General features: G+C 36.8%; 1 protein-coding gene across 1 annotated transcript; it reads left to right on the top strand.

Annotated features, from left to right (window-relative positions):
* Positions 1 to 14,888: 14,888 nt before the first annotated feature.
* LOC145052810 (actin-7) lies at positions 14,889 to 18,388 on the top strand. The gene is made up of 5 exons (XM_079000706.1): positions 14,889 to 15,048; positions 15,671 to 15,732; positions 16,156 to 16,549; positions 17,435 to 18,048; positions 18,127 to 18,388. Exons 2-5 carry the CDS (start codon positions 15,673 to 15,675, stop codon positions 18,190 to 18,192), a joined length of 1,134 nt encoding a protein of 377 aa, XP_078856832.1. The 5' UTR covers positions 14,889 to 15,048; positions 15,671 to 15,672; the 3' UTR covers positions 18,193 to 18,388.
* Positions 18,389 to 19,094: the final 706 nt, after the last annotated feature.

The raw sequence follows: 19,094 nt of genomic DNA, 5'->3' as shown, positions 1-19,094 counted from the left end.
GACCAGGCTCTCCCAATCATGGTCCGACGCACCTGAGGTATTGATAACCAAGCTCAGGACACCCCAAATCGAACGAAACAAATTTGGTTTGCTAATAGGAGGGATGAAAGGCAAACACGGGAAGTGAATGGAGACTCTCGAGCGAGACAGTTATTTTGGGGAAGTACGCCTACGAGATACCGAGCAACAAGTAGCTCGTCTCCAAGGTGCATCCACTTCACCAGCACCACCACCAGACACTTCCCGCCACGATTAGGATCAGCCTTTTCTAGTTCCCCCTACTATTCGACATGACTCTCTTTCGTGTACTGAGATGGTACTTACCCCTGAAACAATTAGGTGCTATATTGATTTCACATTACTGCAAAGACTCAATAATATGCACAAGCGAACCCTCGAGACCGCTAGACACTCAAGGATCTCAAATCCAGAACAACCTATATACTCTAAGGATAGACGCAACGATCATGCCAAATATGTGATTACGTACCACCGCAAATACATCATAGCAATGTAGATAGAAACACAGGAAAATGCCATCCCGCAAGGATAACAAGCGCGCCCGCGAGACACCACTCCTGCAGATGGACTCTGCTACATTTCAAGCTGCTGTAATGGCGGCAGTAACCGCTACTATGGCACAAATCGATGCAAACAACCCAAATGGAGGCGGGAATAGCATTGACAACTCCAGCCAAAGGGACGAACATGGAAACCAACAAGTAACAACCTATCAAGGAACTCCAAACCCCAAGCTTAAGAGCAGGAAGCTGAGGTCTGGAAGTAAGAGAAAGGGACATCCCACTCAAGGGTTCTCAAGGAAGCAACATGTTGTTGCTGTTCATGAGACCATGACCCCTATTACACCAACAACCAGGAGACCATATGTTGGAATCCTTCCAAAATGCAACCAGTGCAAATTCCATCATAAGGGAGCCTGCCGGGAGATGCACTGTGACAAATGCAATCGAAAGAATCACCCCGCCAAATTCTGTAGAACTTATCCATGCCAGAAGCATCAGCCAAATGAAAACGACAAAAATCGCAACAACCCTAACAACAACACCAATAATGAGACCATTCACACCTGCTATGGGTGTGGAGTAACCGGTCACTTCTGGCGTAGTTGCCCCAAGGATAACAACCAAGGTGCAGAAAGATCAGAAATGGTCCTGACCTGGGGTTAAGGCGAAGTAGTCCAAGACCCAACGGTTGTTATTGGTATGTTCCCACTTGATAACTCTTTCGCTTACCTCTTATTCAATGGTAAATCCGAGTGAAGTTTCGATTAGTAACATATTCAAACACTTACTAAAACAATATCCCCAAAGCTAAGCTAAGCCTTCTCAATGGACATGGCCAATGGGGAAAACTGATTTAACCTAGGGTACTTATGTGGAGTACACCTTAACACTAAACAACCATTCATTACAAATAGATTTCATGCCAGTAAATATTAGGAGTTTTGATGTGATAATCATCATGGTTGGGTTAAGCCCCCACCGTGCTGATACTATGTGTCGCGAGAAGGTCGTTTGCCTTCACCTTCCTAATCACAAAAACTCTAATAATCCATGGTGATAAACCTGGCGCCAATCCTCTTCCTATCTCGTGCATCAAGGCGCAGAAGTGCCTGCACCAGAAGAACTACGTTCTCCTCACTCACGTTGTGGACAAGACCGAAGAAGAGGTAGGCATGCAAGGGATTCCAGTAGCATGTGATTTTTCCAAATGTGTTTCCCGAGTAACTTTCGGGAATATCCCAGAGAGACAGGTCGAATTTCGAATCAACCTCATATCGGGAACCACATCAATTGCCAATTCACCCTATAGTTTGACTCCCGCCAAAAAAATTCACAAGTTATCCTGTCAAATGAGTAGAATTGTTGCGCAAAGGATTCATTAGACCAAGCTTCTCATCCTAGAGAGCTCCGATCTTGTTCTTCAAGAAGACGGATCCTTCAGAAGGTACATCGATTTTAGGAAATTGAATAAGCTTCCCATCAAAAATCGATACCCACTCTCTCGGACTGACGATCTATTTGGCCAGCTCCAAGGAGCTAGCTACTTCTCTAAAATAGATCTAAGAATCGGTTATCAACAACTTCGAGTCCGAGAAGACGACATTTCAAAAAAAAAAAAAAAAACTGCTTTCCGAACTCGTCACGACCATTTCAAATTCATTGCGATACCCTTCGGTCTAACGAATGCTCCCATGCTATTCATGGACCCTACGAACCAAGTTCTCTCAACCACTCCTAGTTAGCCTTTTTATTATCAATAGCATACTCGTCTGCTCACAAAACAAGAACAAACACTGTCAACACCTACGACCAGCCTTGAAGGCATCAAAGCCGGAGAATATCGTGAAGAAAACACTACATGGACGGATAAAACTCTTGAAGTCGAGGAACGAACTTATAGTTACGCAAGTTGAGATGGGCATTATCCGGGTGATCGTCGATAGGTTAACCCAATCCGCCCGTTTCCTGACAATACAAAAATCAAACAAGACGGAAAGATTAGTTGGGATTTATATCAAGGAGATTGTGAGACTCCATGAAATATCGGTATCTACTATCTCGGATCGAGATAATAGATCTTCTTCAAGACTATGGCAGTCACTTCAGAGGACTATGGGCACATAACTAGACATAAGCGTTGCTTACCACCTTCAAACCAATAGCCAAAGTGAACGAACCATTCGACCACTCAAATTCATGCTACAAGTCTAGGTGTTTGAGTTCAACAAGTCAGGGGATACCCGGTTTCCCTTGACTAAATTCTCATACAATAACAACTATCGCACGAGCATCAAGAATGCTCCTTTCGAAAACTCTTTATAGTCATAAATGCATATCACTCGGTAGTACTCTCATGAGACCAGAAACCACTAGCGAAACAACAGAGAGGATAATCCAAATCAAAGTTGGACCTCAAGCATCGCGAGACCGATAAAAGAGCTATGCTGACAAGCGGCGTAAGCCATTAGGATGGCAAGTCGGGGATCACATGTTATTAAAGGAATCTCCTGGGAATTGAATGATTCGTTTTGGGAAGCGGGGAAAACTGAACCCACGGTACATTGGACCTTTCGAAATCGTCGCCCGAATAGGTCCGGTAGCATACAGACTGCAACTACCCGTAGAGCTAAGCGGTGTACACCCCGTGTTTCATGTCTTTAATCTGAAGAAGTGCCTATTTGATGAAACCCTCGTCATTCCTCTTGACGAGATTGAAATCAATGAGAATCTCCTGTTCGTTGAAGAACCAATTGAAATCATGGATAGGGAGGTGAAGCGTACTAAGCAAAGTCGTATCACGATCGTGAAAGTACGGTGGAACGCAAAGCGTGGGCCAGAATTCACGTGGGAACGCGAAGACCAAATGAAGCAGAAGTACCCTCACCTATTCTAGCATTCTCAAACCTAGCTTTCAAACAGAATTTCGGGACGAAATTCCCTCTAACGGGGGGATGATGTCACAACTAGAAATTTTGTGTCTTGTAATCACTAAACTCAAGAAAAATGTTGAACCAAAAACTTAAAAGCATGTGTGATGCTTATTAAATGACATCAAAAACTTCAATCAAATACATCATGCAAGTGCTACAAATAGTCAACAACCAATTGGAAACCCTAGAAGTCCTTGTCTAGGTCCATTTTGGACTAGGACTTCCTTATTGGACCTAAATGGACCAATAAGCTTCCAATTTGACTATCATGGGCTTAGAACCCTAAAATGGGCTCTAATTGAACCCACATTTATTTATTTCAATATTTTGGGCCATATTGGGCCTAGAATGAAATGAATTAAAAGCTTTGATCCATGATTAACCTAAACTAGCCCAACAAAGTGTAAAAATCATATTATATTTCTTTTTAGGTTAAAACTCATCCAACTTAATTTACACATGGGCTTGTGGGCATTAAAGCCCAAATTTCTCTTTTTCCTTCCATATTTTCGGCCCAAAACAAGCCCAAGAGGAAGGGTTGACCTTGTGAGTGACACCTCACAATTAACCAAAGGATTTCCATGCAACATGTCCCATACTTCCATGCATACATCACTTCATGGTCTATTTCTCTCTTCTCTCACTCACTCTCGGCCGAAACACACACACACACAAATCTCTCACAAACTCTCTCTAGAATTCTCAAGGAACAATCCGCCCTCCTCCTTCAAAAATTTCGTGAATCAAGAGCTTCACAAGGAGAATCCATCACCAAAATCATTATCTAGGTAAGTTAATGCTTGGATCCATGCTTTGGACTCTTTCTTATCTTCAAAAATCTCTTCTTAACTCTCATGAAATCATAAACTTGTGTCTTAGAACTCCATAAACTCGAAATCTTCATCAAAGGGTGCTAGGGTCAAAAATCACCAAGCTTTCTTCCATCCTTTCTTCAAAAACCGAATCAACATCCAAAGGTGAGCTTCATACCCCCTTATTTTCGGTTTTTATAAGTTTTTGTGGGGGAGAATACAAGCAAAGGTGTAGATCTAACATTATGTGTATGCCTTGTATGATTTCTATGCTTATATGTGTGTTTGGTATGATTATGATGTTGGATCTAGTCATAAATCACTAAAAACCGAGATATACTTTATGTTAAATGATACTAACATAAAACATACTACTACATACAAAGTATACCAAGAAAAATAGCTAAGTGGCTTAATAATACATACTTTGGGCTAAAAACTCATTTTTTTAGACATAAATGTTAAAAATACAAAGTTGAAGGGCCCAAAATGAAATATTTCGAAATCTGATGGGTGAGATGAGTCAAAACAGTTTCCATAATGTATTTTCTGAAAATATACTCTTTTGGAGGATTAAAAACATAAATTTCAAGCTTAATGGGCTAAAAATGACAATTTCGGCCCAATAGGGCCCATTATGCGAAATTTTCTGTTTTGGAGGGCCAAAACTGTGTTTTTCTGTAAAACAGTGGACTACTAGTGTTACAAGTACTTTTCAAAGGTTTAAAATGCTTTTCAAATTTAAAAAGGACCAAAGTTGCAAAAATTTTCCAATTGGGGCCAAAATTGTAAAAACTACGAAAAAGAAGGGTTATAACCGAGAAAACTGCAATTTCAGGGACTTAAATTGTTTTCAATGAAAAATATGCTGAAAAATATTAATTTCAATAATTTTTGGTGTTAAAATGTCAAGAAAAATGATTTAAGGACCAAACCGGAAAGTTATTTAATTAGAGGGTGGAAAATGTAAATTTTACAAACAATGAGGGGCTGAAAACAGAAAACATTCAAGGCTAATTCAATACACGCAACTTGATCAAATATTGGCACCGCGACTACCGACACAATACACAACAATACCAAAAATCGTTGTTAAACGAATTGATTCGGTCTCGAATCAATAACAAATCCAAAACTACTAACACTACAACGCTCAATACACATATGGAACTCTCGGAACTCTATACTCTCGTGGAATTACTCAATACGTCGACGTACATTCCTTAGGCCCAAAAGTTGCAAATCATGCTTGTTGAGCCTAGCTAGCCCGATGACATGATCTTTAGGCCCAAAGGATACTTGCTTACATGTAGTTGGGTCTAATACGACTTAACCGCGTGTAAAAGGACTTTCAATGGCAAACGTGCTGCTGGTCCCCAAGGGTCCTTCGGTGCTGCTAGTAAAGTCGGGAACTCACGATTGCGGGTTGGGCTTCGGGCCCTTCGCAATTGCAATGGTCTTGAACGACGTAGGGAAATACCGAGGGTTTCGCACCTTCTCTTTTTCTCTTCGGTCGTGGGACTACACAAGTCCGGGAGGATTGAGTTGTGTGAATAAGTGCGAGTGACGCCTAAGGGATCGCTAGTACGATTGTCAACTGGACGTTTTCATTAACGTACGTTACAACAATTCACCACCCACTGTATACTCAATGCCTCCGGAGCTCAGCGAACACCTCTAACGTAACGAAACAACAACACATAAACTAATTAAAGCAAAGTGATAGGAAAACGTCGGGTTTTCCTAGGGTCTTCAACTAGTACACTTACGAACTACACGCCGAATTTCACAACTCGTACGCTTACATCTATAGAAAACAAACAAGCATACTCACGGATCTTCACATATTTTTTTACGCTATACTATTTTCAGAAAATATCGGATTTTCTGGTGGTTTTCAAAACAATACAAACATTGGATTTTAAACATTACTTATGAACTCACTAACATTTCATATGTTGACGTTTTTTTCAAAATACTTGTATTCTCAGGTAACAGATAAATCGAAGGGATAAGTGTACTCAGTGACATTTTGCTGCTTGTTTAATTAGCACCGAACAATCTACTTTTTGGGCATGTAATGTTAGGGAACAATGTACTAAATGTAAATGCTACCAGTTGTATTATTCCAATGCTTGGTGATGTATGATGTTACGTTTCATGTATATTCATTGTGATGGTATTCAATGGAGTCACGACAGCCCTCGGACGTTTCCGCCATCTGGTTCGGGGGTGTGACACTATTCCCTAATATACGTTGGAATGTATTAAACATTAATATTCCAAAATTCCTATTGGTGTTATCGGTTATGCAACACAATGTACCGATAATATCGCTAATTGATACAACTGTTCAGTACATGCAACAAACGTTTGCAGGACGCAGTGTCATCGGAGGTAATGTATCAACCCTTTTAAACCAATAAAATATACATAATTGATTATCTTTTTACTTTTCGGGGATGTTGAGTACCGTATTCACCCCTTATGCAGAGATGGTCCTTCACAAGAGGATGCAAAAGTCTCTAAGATGGAAAGAGACTAAAATTCCACCTGAGATCCCGTCTCCATTCCCCTCTGATATTTTTCAAGTTTTTGATCTAAAAAGAACATGTGTTGTAGATCTTAACCGACACACATGTTCTTGTGGGAAATGGCGCAGTATGGGTATAGCATGTGGTCATGCTATTGCTGCAACATGTTATACAAACAACACAGAATTAACCGATATGGTTCAAATATATTATTGGGCTGATGTGTTGCGAACTACATACTAGACTAGAAATGTGAATGTTGTTCCACCTGCATCTGAATGGGAAATACTAGAGCCATTGATGGTCGTTTTAATCCCTATGTAATCCTACTTGACTATTATTTGCTACTACTTATCTTTTTAAATAGATGTGGAGTAACCTAACATTGTGATTTTAAGTCCCTATGTAAGCAGATAATATTTGAAAATTGTAATTGTTTATGTTTTTAAGCGAAATTGCACTTCGTGATGAACATTTCCATGTTAAGCGAAATTCTCTCCTTCGTAATGAATTTTGACTGCTAGTTTCTACTGTTCAGAATGACATGTGCATAATATTTTGTCATTCTGAACAATAAATTTGTTCTTTCAACCAGTACTTGTATGTCGGTTTCACACTATAAATATGCAACGAACATAAATCTTAAACGTGATACATTAGAACATTACAACACACATCTTAAAAGTGATACATTACAACATTCAAAAATTGAGAATGAATTCATCTCACTTCGGTGTTTGGCATTGTGAAGAAGAAGATTGTTATGTTTGTTCGGATAACAACCCAATTCCGGAAGGCCCAGATTTCCCACTCCCAGATAACATGCCTGATGACATTTTCCAAGCTATGAAGGCCGCCGAAGAAGCCAACGAAAGGGACTCTCAAATTAGTCGCGAACTCAACCAACATGCAAACGAGCTAGCAGATCAAGTAATTGAAAAAGAAAAATGGATTGCTGAAACTACAAAAAAAAAATCAAAGAGGCTAAGAAGTGGATTCATGATGCATATAAGGAGTTTCATATGTTGTTAGAATTAGAGGGGATTTTATCGACCGCGAATATAATTTGTATCCGAAACAGTTTCCTAATATATGGAAACCAATTTAATTATGTAATATGTTCTAAGATGCTCCTTTAATAAAAAAACATTTCCATTTAAGAAAACACTACCTTACAAAAGAATGCACTTTATTTTTTAAAGTTTTATTTATATAAATGCAACACCTACTTTTTTTAACAAAAACCACACTAACAAATGGCTAATATATTACAAAAACAATGGCTAATATATTACAAAAATAATAAATTACAAATATATTACAAACACAACGACAAATATATTACAAAAACAACACCTACTCGAACCATATCAACTACTAACTGACATTATTTGACTACAGTTTTATAGATTTTGACTACTATTTTCAGTTTTGTTTTGTCGCATTGGGATGTGTAGTATGTCCATCTCTATACTAAGTTATTCTTTATTTCAAGTTCATATTTGCCTAATGTTGGTATCATTTCTTATAGATTACTACCTTTCTCACATCCATGATACTAACAATATTTGTTGGTCATGTACCCCTTATTGGGACCAACATAACGACAATGTATGTTGCTGTTGCTTTGGATGGTAATCATGAACCCCTGATCATAGCATTTGCTTTGGGAAGCATAGACTGTGACGAGGCTTGGATTTGGTTCATGAGAAGGTTAAAAGAATGCTTAGGTGACACTATTGAAGTTGGTTTCATAAGCCATATGTCTCACGTTGAGACGAAATACGACTAGTGTTTCTTGGCCTACCCGGCTGACGTCTCTCCATTATGGGTGGCTTCACATCCATCAAATCATCGGGGATCTCCCACTCCGATGGACTTGGTAAGGGGTTCACAAACTCCTCGTAAGTTTTCCTAAGCATCTTTGTAAAGTAAGCTTTTAAAGGAAATTCCAAATAATCTTCGTAACGGTTCATTGTGAGCACTTTTATGACATGGCCACAAGGTAAGCCATCTAATTGCCACCGCCTACATGTACATGTTCTTTGTTGGAAATCAACAATGACACTTTTGTGAGTATAGCTTTTCACTTCAAATCTACTATTTGAGATAGGGTACACCATCCAATTTTTACAAGCATCCTTATTTTCTTGTATAATCGTTTCAGCCCATGGGGTGAGTGTCGGTTTTACTTTAGCTACAAAAAATAGACATATTTTAATATATCATATGAGTAGTAAAATAACATTTCAAGTACTATTACATATAAAACATAAGTACCTGCTACACTACGTTTCTAAAAACTCCATTGTTGCATTGTAGCATGAAAATACTCAATTAACATCAATATTGGCTTCTGAAAACTCCATTGACATTGCATTTATCGACTCCGCACTATTTGATGTCATAAGAAAATACCGATTCCTAGGAAAATGTGCCCTGGCCCATCTATCTGGATTGATGTTTTGTAGGTATTCCCATACACGAACAATTAACTTTTTAATTTTTTTCATCCCATTATCAAATTTTTTAATAGTATATGCTTTGCATGTCTCCCAAAATAATGCATGTATTGTATCGCTGCTTCCAAATTTTGCTGAAATGTTGAAATACAAATGGATACCACATATTCCATGATGGGCATGAGGAAATATATTTGCAATTGATGTCGCTATGGATGGAGCCCTATCAGATATGAATGTAAGGTCTTCCACATTGCCTATACATTCACGTAGTTTTCAAAGAAACCAGGACCATGTCTCCGTACATTCACTTTTGCATATGGCATAAGAAACAAGCAAAAACTGATTTTTGGTCGTCCATTGTCACTGCAAGCAACATCGCACCCTTGAATTCACCCTTTAGGTGACCACCATCAATTATTAGCGTCGACCTACAATATTTGTTGAACGCTTGTACCTATAATTATTTTTTATTGCATTAACAAATACAAATTGAGAATCATATGTTATATTTGTTATAAAAAAGTATCACTGCTTACCGACCAACCCAACGTGATATACACAAACTCAAATCGATCATCGACGTTTGTTCTTATCTGAGTAACAGTTCCTGGATTATGCTTGACCAAGTTATGTAGATACGCTGGTAGTTTGGTGAATGAATCCTCTTTGGTACCTCTTAACATCAACAACGCATATTGTTTTGCACGCCATGTCTGTTGGTATGAGATATTGACCCCGATAAACTCTATTATAATCTCCGGCCAATACTTCAGTGATAAAGTGGCTGAGTACCTTTTTCTTTGATTGTCGATGATTAGACTCCAAGTTTGTTGCACAACATGTGTGTTGGTCAACAACTTTTGTGACTTGGAAAACAGTAGTCGATTTGATTCCCCTTGGCCTAACCATCCAAGAATAATTTTCTACCAAACAAACCACCTCGAACCTTTCTTTGCTCAATCTAGTTGTCTTATACTGCTTACCTTGTTCCATGCATTGTGTTCCAATTGCAAGCCTGAGCAACTCTTTGTCATCAAAAATGTCTAGAACCTTAATCTTTTCATTTATATCCAACCTCTAACCGCACTATTTGATGTCATAAGAAAATACCGATTCCTAGGAAAATGTGCCCTGGCCCATCTGTCTGGATTGATGTTTTGTAGGTATTCCCATACACGAACAATTAACTTTTTAATTTTTTTCATCCCATTATCAAATTTTTTAATAGTATATGCTTTGCATGTCTCCCAAAATAATGCATGTATTGTATCGCTGCTTCCAAATTTTGCTGAAATGTTGAAATACAAATGGATACCACATATTCCATGATGGGCATGAGGAAATATATTTGCAATTGATGTCGCTATGGATGGAGCCCTATCAGATATGAATGTAAGGTCTTCCACATTGCCTATACATTCACGTAGTTTTCAAAGAAACCAGGACCATGTCTCCGTACATTCACTTTTGCATATGGCATAAGAAACAAGCAAAAACTGATTTTTGGTCGTCCATTGTCACTGCAAGCAACATCGCACCCTTGAATTCACCCTTTAGGTGACCACCATCAATTATTAGCGTCGACCTACAATATTTGTTGAACGCTTGTACCTATAATTATTTTTTATTGCATTAACAAATACAAATTGAGAATCATATGTTATATTTGTTATAAAAAAGTATCACTGCTTACCGACCAACCCAACGCGATATACACAAACTCAAATCGATCATCAACGTTTGTTCTTATCTGAGTAACAGTTCCTGGATTATGCTTGACCAAGTTATGTAGATACGCTGGTAGTTTGGTGAATGAATCCTCTTTGGTACCTCTTAACATCAACAACGCATATTGTTTTGCACGCCATGCCTGTTGGTATGAGATATTGACCCCGATAAACTCTATTATAATCTCCGGCCAATACTTCAGTGATAAAGTGGCTGAGTACCTTTTTCTTTGATTGTCGATGATTAGACTCCAAGTTTGTTGCACAACATGTGTGTTGGTCAACAACTTTTGTGACTTGGAAAACAGTAGTCGATTTGATTCCCCTTGCCCTAACCATCCAAGAATAATTTTCTACCAAACAAACCACCTCGAACCTTTCTTTGCTCAATCTAGTTGTCTTATACTGCTTACCTTGTTCCATGCATTGTGTTCCAATTGCAAGCCTGAGCAACTCTTTGTCATCAAAAATGTCTAGAACCTTAATCTTTTCATTTATATCCAACCTCTAACATGGAATGTTCACATTATCGTTTACAGGACACGAAGGCAATGGTGACATACCATAAAACATGGTATCTGAATAAATAAGTTTAGGTTCATCATCAAAATTTTCTCTGTTAGAATCACTCTCTAGGCCGGATATATCCAACTTGTCACAATCTGCAAACTCGCCATAGCCTTTTAGTTCACCATCATGCAAAAATAGAACTTCTTGTTTTCCAGATTCATTACCAACCTTATCCACCACGTCTAGTGCTTTTTTTGGTCAATGTTATGATTTGCACCAACATCATTAACATATGTACCAACATCATTATCACCGATATACTTATAATTCTCCGTTGTAACATACATAATCGGTTCTGGCAATACATTTACATTTTCAGCAACACTATGATATTGACTTTTACTTGGACTTTTAAAATTACCTATTGGGTTGTTGCTCCCTTTTCCACTTGATAAATTAGGTGTAGATACCTTTCCTCTGTCATCCACTTCGTTACGCGACACGCCTTCTTCAACCACCACATAGACATATATAAATTTATCTCCAACGATATTTATTGCCTTAATCAATGGTGGTTGTCGAGGCCAACAAAATAAATACCCTAAATATTACACACTAAAATAGTGTATAGTGGTAAAGGGATCGTATCCATGGAGATTGGTTCAATTTGTTACTTCTATGATAATCTTGGTGTACAAACACTTGTAAAACTAAAATAAAATAAATTTGGGGGATTTTGATCTTTCAAGATGTTTAAAATAAAACTAGAATTACATTAACCTTTACAAACACAATTCAACAAAAGAAAAGTTTGATGTAAAATCAATAGGAGAAAGATGGTTGACTTTAGACTTTCATTACTTGAACATTTGGTTAAATAATCATGAGAATTCCAAGGTGCAATACTTGTGTTTATAATCTAATTTGGCTATTGCAATTTATAAGCATAACTTGCCTCAACTCTTCTTTTGTATTAAAATGACTAGAGAAGCTCATAACACATTTCCTAAATCAAAGTCACAAAACTAATGAAGCATGTAATTTTGTGAAAATCAATTAGCATTGGGTTTTAAGAGTCACCAAATCCAAAGAGTAATCTATTGCTTTCATTACCACTATGGAGAAATATTTTCTTAGTCTAAATGAAATGAAAACAAACATTTAAACTAATTGTTGCTTGTTAAATTGAAGACCCATTACTTAGCCAAGAATTTAACCAACAAAGAAAACATTCATATATCAATATTTATGACTAGAGATATATAAACATGAAGGAAGTTTTCATAGAAAATATAATCATAGATGTTCAAAACAAGTTCATGGAGTTCTTCAAAATAACCAAAACATTCAAGCAATTACATCCAAGTCAACCAAATGAAAATCTAGCCAAGCATGGCTAAGATTAAACAAAAACAAGAGGGATTAGAGATACCAAGCATTGTCTTAGATGTAAGATAAAAGGAAATTACACTAATCTTCCAAATATTCTTCAAATCTTCCCAAAGCTTCTTAGAGAGAAAAAAGTGGAGTATGTTCTTCAAGTCCCCCCAAATGAGCCTCCAATCTCTAGCTAAAGAGAGCTAATTTCCGGATTAAAAAAGAGACCAAAAGCTACCCACCAAACTTCCACAAATAGAGTCAACAAGTCAAAACCCGGAAACAACTCAACACAATTCACGCGGACCGCGTATGGACCCCCGCGGACCGCGTGGGTCACACTGGATGTGAAACTTGGGCCATTTAACATGCATTTAAGCCCAATCTTCATTTCTTTAACTTCAGCCCATAATCATAACTCTTTAAGACCCATTTGCCATTCCAAAGCCTTCTAATGATTGACCCAATACTCCTCAAATTTTCTTGTAGCTCGATTCCGCGCCGCCTCATCATCATCTTTGCCCATGAATTAGATCCAAATTGATTTCTTCTTTTACGCAAGCACCTAGCCCAATCGCACCACTTCAAATCCGCAAGCAAATCACATGCCTCCATAAGTCCCGCATCCTTCTAAGTCTCCAATAACAAATAGTCTTCAGAAAATCCTGCAATTAAACTCAAAAGACTAGAAAGCACCCGATGAAGGAGAAAAATAACAAAAAGAGAAAATATGCATGAAGATTGACTAAAATAAGATGGTTTGGACTAAAATAAACTATGAAAAGAAGTAATAAAAACGAAACTATCAATCAACTTTCTAATATCACGATCATCAACAATACCACAATAATAAAGTTGTTCTGGATGTTGATAAGTCAGACTGACTTTTGATTCTTCGGAAAGACCCATCTTGCACTTCACCAAATGAACAAATTTGGTGTACGTGTTTCGTAAAATTCAACACCGAAATAAAACATTCTCGGATTGTATCCTGCTGGCCAAACATATGATAATTGAGAATTAACAAACTCCCATCTTCCATCCGTAATGAGCAATACAAAATACTCGTTACAACTCATTATCTTAATCTTGAGAATAAAAAAGCTAGAGTGAAGAAACTTTACAAAACATGAAATATTTCCAAAAATATAAAATACTTAATATATATAAGGTAGGTTGAAAATAGTAGTTAACTCTGACAAAAAAGTAGTTAAGTTTAACAAAAAAGTAGTCAAATTTAACAAAAAAATAGTTAAATTTACCCAAAAAGTAGTCAAATTCAAACCAAATAATTGTTAAAATTTAAACAAAACAATTGTTAAAGTTATTGTACATATTATAAAACTCTTTTTTATACTCTGTATTAAAAAAAAACTGTAGATTTTTGGACAAAGCAGTAGATAAAACCCCCAAAATAATAGATTAAAAAAAACCGTAACTTTTTCCCAAAAACTGTAGGCTTTCGAGAGGAAACCGTAGGTTTTATAATACCTACGGTTTTGTATGACAAAAATAATTTTTTTTTTATAAAAAACGCGAAACAGTAGATGAAATGACGAAACAGACGAATCTCGAAACCTACGGTTTTGTGGGTTATTTTTGGCCATTTACTAATTTTTGGTTAAAAATTGCTAATTACCCCTTAATTTGGGTAGATTAGTAATTATCCCTTTTATATTTGATATTTATGTGAACATATCTTAATAATACATTAAGAAGATGTTTAATAGATTATTAATTTATATCTTATTAACTTATTAGCTTATTAACTTATAGGCTAAGTTAAAAAGACTAACTTATGACACCATTTTAAAAAGCGCTAATAAATTGTTTTGCTAAATAACCTCTTAAATTGTAATTATCACAAATCACAAACTTAATAATAAAATTAAACCGATGTGCAGAGCACAAAAGTCAAATCGGACGGACAAGAGTCGTAACCATGGCATGCCGAAAGCCTGTCCACGCCAGGTCATCTTATCTTTCCTCGTGGTCCGAATGATTCCTCCCTCTCCCCATTTACACCTCATTTTCAAATATATACACCATCCTCCCCACTAACCTTCTACTTCCTTCCCTCATATCCTTCTGCTCCGAACGTACCAAACCTCACCGGAGCCTAGTGGAGGTTGCTTTCTGCTGCTTCCTCTTTGATCTGAAAAACTAAAGGTTTGCTTCGATTATCTTCTAATTCAAATGCTTTTATCGTTTCAATTCCCGATCTGAGTCTCTTGACATTCATTAATTACGGATCCGCGCGTATCCAATTTTCTCTTCAAGTACAATCGAAATCGTTCCGTTAATCTGTTTTGATTTCTCATAGTTGACGATATTGCTTTTTATTGGTATGATCTGGTCAGTTAGTTGCTATGATCGACTGATCTGATTCTGAATTATGTGAGATATAGCGAAGAGCTTAGATCTGTGAAGGATTAACTCTTGTTAGATTGAATCCGTATACCTCGATTAGTGTGTTTTTTCTAACTACTGAGGGATCTGCAATCTGTTTGAACTGCATGCTTGATTTCACTGTATTTGTTGAATATGTAAAGATCCATTGATGATGGACATCGAGATCTATATGGTAGTACGTAGTTGGTAACTTTGATGTTTTTGGTTGGTATAGTTTGAAGTTCTTTTGATTATATAAGAGTCGTATGACATGATATTTCTGAGATTTTTGTGCATATTTCTTGCTAAACAAGTTGAAAACGATTGAAAATAATGGACATATAAGAGATTTTGTTGTGGAAGCTTATTGTATTTTTGATATTTTCGTTGCATGTTATAGAAATGGCAGACTCTGAGGATATTCAGCCCCTTGTTTGTGACAATGGAACTGGAATGGTGAAGGTTAGCATAACTCATCTTTGCTCTGTCTTACTTATTTAAAGTTTTGAACTTTATTGATTTAATTATCTTGTATTTTTGAATCTCAAAAAAAGTTACATGGCTGTTTATGCAATGACTTATCATATTTTTCTCCATTATGCAACAATTTCGTATTTTGAAGAAATATGCCAACCATTTTTCTTCTAACTAATATACATACTTTTTTTTTTTAATGAAAAACGGTTTAACGTGGTTGCAAAGTTTGTATGATGTTTCATCAATTGGTAACAATGTGAGACATCATTGCATCAATAGGTTAAAGAGTGAAACATTGTTCCATAAATTGGTAAAAGGGTGAAACATTTTAAAATAATATTTTTAGATAAAGCATGCAACATGTTACTCAAGTTGGAGTTGTTTTTTGTTCTTTGATTAAATTTACAGGCTGGGTTTGCTGGTGATGATGCTCCTAGGGCAGTCTTTCCTAGTATTGTGGGTAGGCCACGACACACTGGTGTTATGGTGGGAATGGGCCAAAAGGATGCCTATGTGGGAGATGAAGCCCAATCAAAAAGAGGTATCTTGACTTTGAAATACCCAATTGAGCATGGTATTGTCAGCAACTGGGATGACATGGAAAAGATCTGGCATCACACTTTCTATAATGAGCTTCGTGTTGCTCCTGAAGAGCACCCTGTGCTCCTTACAGAGGCACCCCTTAATCCTAAGGCAAACAGAGAAAAGATGACTCAAATCATGTTTGAGACCTTCAATGTTCCAGCCATGTATGTTGCTATCCAGGCTGTGCTTTCTTTGTATGCAAGTGGTCGTACAACTGGTTAGTCTCCCATTACTCTTTTGGTATTCAACTGTAACTTACATTGCTCTTCTGGATTTCTATTATAAGTTGCATTTTGATTTTTGGAAAATGGCTTTAAAGATTCCTAACAGCCTGAAAATCAGAGAAAAAACTATTGGCTTCCAAAGAGAAAAATTAAAAATCCACCGGATGTAAGAATTAGGATTTTACACTACCAAATGAAAGAAGCTCTTTGTATTTTTTGATGGAATGGAATATACCATTTTCTAAATGAATGTGATTCCTTCCATTTTTGTTAGTTTTAGTTACTTTGTGAAGTTTCTTTTTTTAAAGGTTTTTATCTCATCATGGAATGGAACGAAAAATAACAATATCGCTCATTTTTCTTTGTGTAATCTTTAATGAATAAATTTCTTGACTTGAAGTAAATTATAATTTAATTTTCTTAAATTGACTAGAAAATATAGATATAGTATTACCTTGTTTGGGTTTAAAAGAACATTTATTATGTTTAAAATATATTTTCTCAAATACAAATATTAACAATAATAATTAATTAAATAATGTAGTAAAGCTAAAGTTATATATTGTACTTACTTATAATATAAAAACTCATGTACATGCTAACCAAAAACAAATAATCGATAAACGGAATGTAATGAATAATTGAAGGGAGTGATTTGTATTCATTATTCAATACTTTTTAGCTGTACAAATACTTTTTAGCTGTACAATAGAACTGTATAAAACATAAATTGTCGTGTACTCTCCACTAATTAAAGTCACACTTTCCTAAATCAGTTGAATACTTGAACTGTATTTGATTGTGGTACTTTGAAACCAAAGCCTTGGTCTTCTTTTATTTGCATGGACATGAATCTCAACAATACTATTTTCTTACAGGTATCGTGTTGGATTCCGGAGACGGTGTGTCCCACACTGTCCCAATTTACGAAGGTTACGCGCTTCCCCACGCGATCCTCCGTCTTGATCTTGCAGGCCGTGACCTCACAGATTCCCTAATGAAGATCCTGACCGAAAGAGGTTACATGTTCACCACCACCGCCGAACGGGAAATTGTCCGTGACATGAAGGAAAAGCTCGCATACGTGGCTCTTGACTACGAGCAAGAACTCGAAACCGCAAAAAGTAGCTCCTCCGTTGAAAAGAACTATGAGTTGCCCGACGGGCAGGTTATCACGATTGGGGCAGAGAGATTCCGCTGCCCGGAGGTTCTCTTCCAGCCATCTTTGATCGGAATGGAAGCTGCTGGTATTCATGAGACTACATACAACTCCATCATGAAGTGTGATGTTGATATCAGGAAGGATCTTTATGGAAATATTGTGCTTAGTGGTGGGTCCACCATGTTCCCGGGCATTGCTGACCGGATGAGCAAGGAAATTACTGCCCTTGCCCCTAGTAGCATGAAGATTAAGGTGGTTGCACCCCCGGAGAGGAAATACAGTGTCTGGATTGGAGGATCAATCCTTGCATCTCTCAGTACCTTCCAACAGGTAAATTTACTTTAGTTACAAATAACAGCAATTTACCTTATTTTTTTTTTACTTAAACTTTTATTTTGTGTGAATCAGATGTGGATCTCCAAGGGAGAATATGACGAGTCGGGTCCATCTATTGTTCACAGGAAATGCTTCTAAGTATTATTTTGTTGCTTTTGATGATCGAGTTTGTTTTTGTTATTATATTCTTTATCTATTTTTCGTGTTATGTTTCATGTGAAGTAAGAAAGGCAGAAATGGATCGTATGTGGAGTTGTTAACAAACAGTCCATTTCTGCTATGGGGATGTTTGTAGCCGAAGATTGATTGTTATGTTTTATCCTACATTTTCTTATTTAGGTGTCTGTTTGTGGTCATTTTATTAAAACTGATAATATTTATTGCTTGGTTAGGGAGCTTTTAAACTACCATTTGTTGATAAATATATATGTTTGTTTACTGCTTTAATTATCGGTTTGTTCAGAATATATATTGCATGTGTATTTGTCTCCAGATCATTTTTGCTTAAAAGTAATCTACAGGGAACAATTGAGTTTTCACTGAAATCATTAATAGTAAATACTTAAGTTCTGATATTTTTCATCAAAATAGAAGCATCATTTCCCGATCAGAGTGCATTTGCAACTTTAATATTCCCAGAGAACAAAATTCATATCTAAAATATGTAACTTTTCAACATCTGAGGGAGTATGGAATTTTGGAATAGATTGTGATTTTGTGCAATGTAAAGGACGCCAAAAGCATATGGGGAGAAAATGTTTTATAGTTTATTCCTACAAATATGAGTACTTTGGACTTAATTTAACATATATTCCTCTGGGACATATGTCCTTATCCAAAACTCCATCCTCATAGTCCATTAATCTAAGATGAGAGTTGAGAAAAAAATAAACTGTTGTTTGTGTATAGCCTTTTTTATTCCTTGGACATATGGTTGTGTTTGGTAGTAGAGCTGCACGTTGGCGGTCCAAGAACAGTTTTGGGTCGGTTTTGTAACGGTCCTGTCTTTTTAAGGTTGGTTTCCGAACGGTTCGGTTTTT

This window comes from Lactuca serriola, chromosome 5 (genome assembly GCF_051521515.1).
Source record: "Lactuca serriola cultivar US96UC23 chromosome 5, Lser_US96UC23_V15, whole genome shotgun sequence".
Classification (NCBI taxonomy): Eukaryota; Viridiplantae; Streptophyta; class Magnoliopsida; order Asterales; family Asteraceae; genus Lactuca; species Lactuca serriola.
This window is presented reverse-complemented; position numbering and strand designations above follow the sequence as displayed.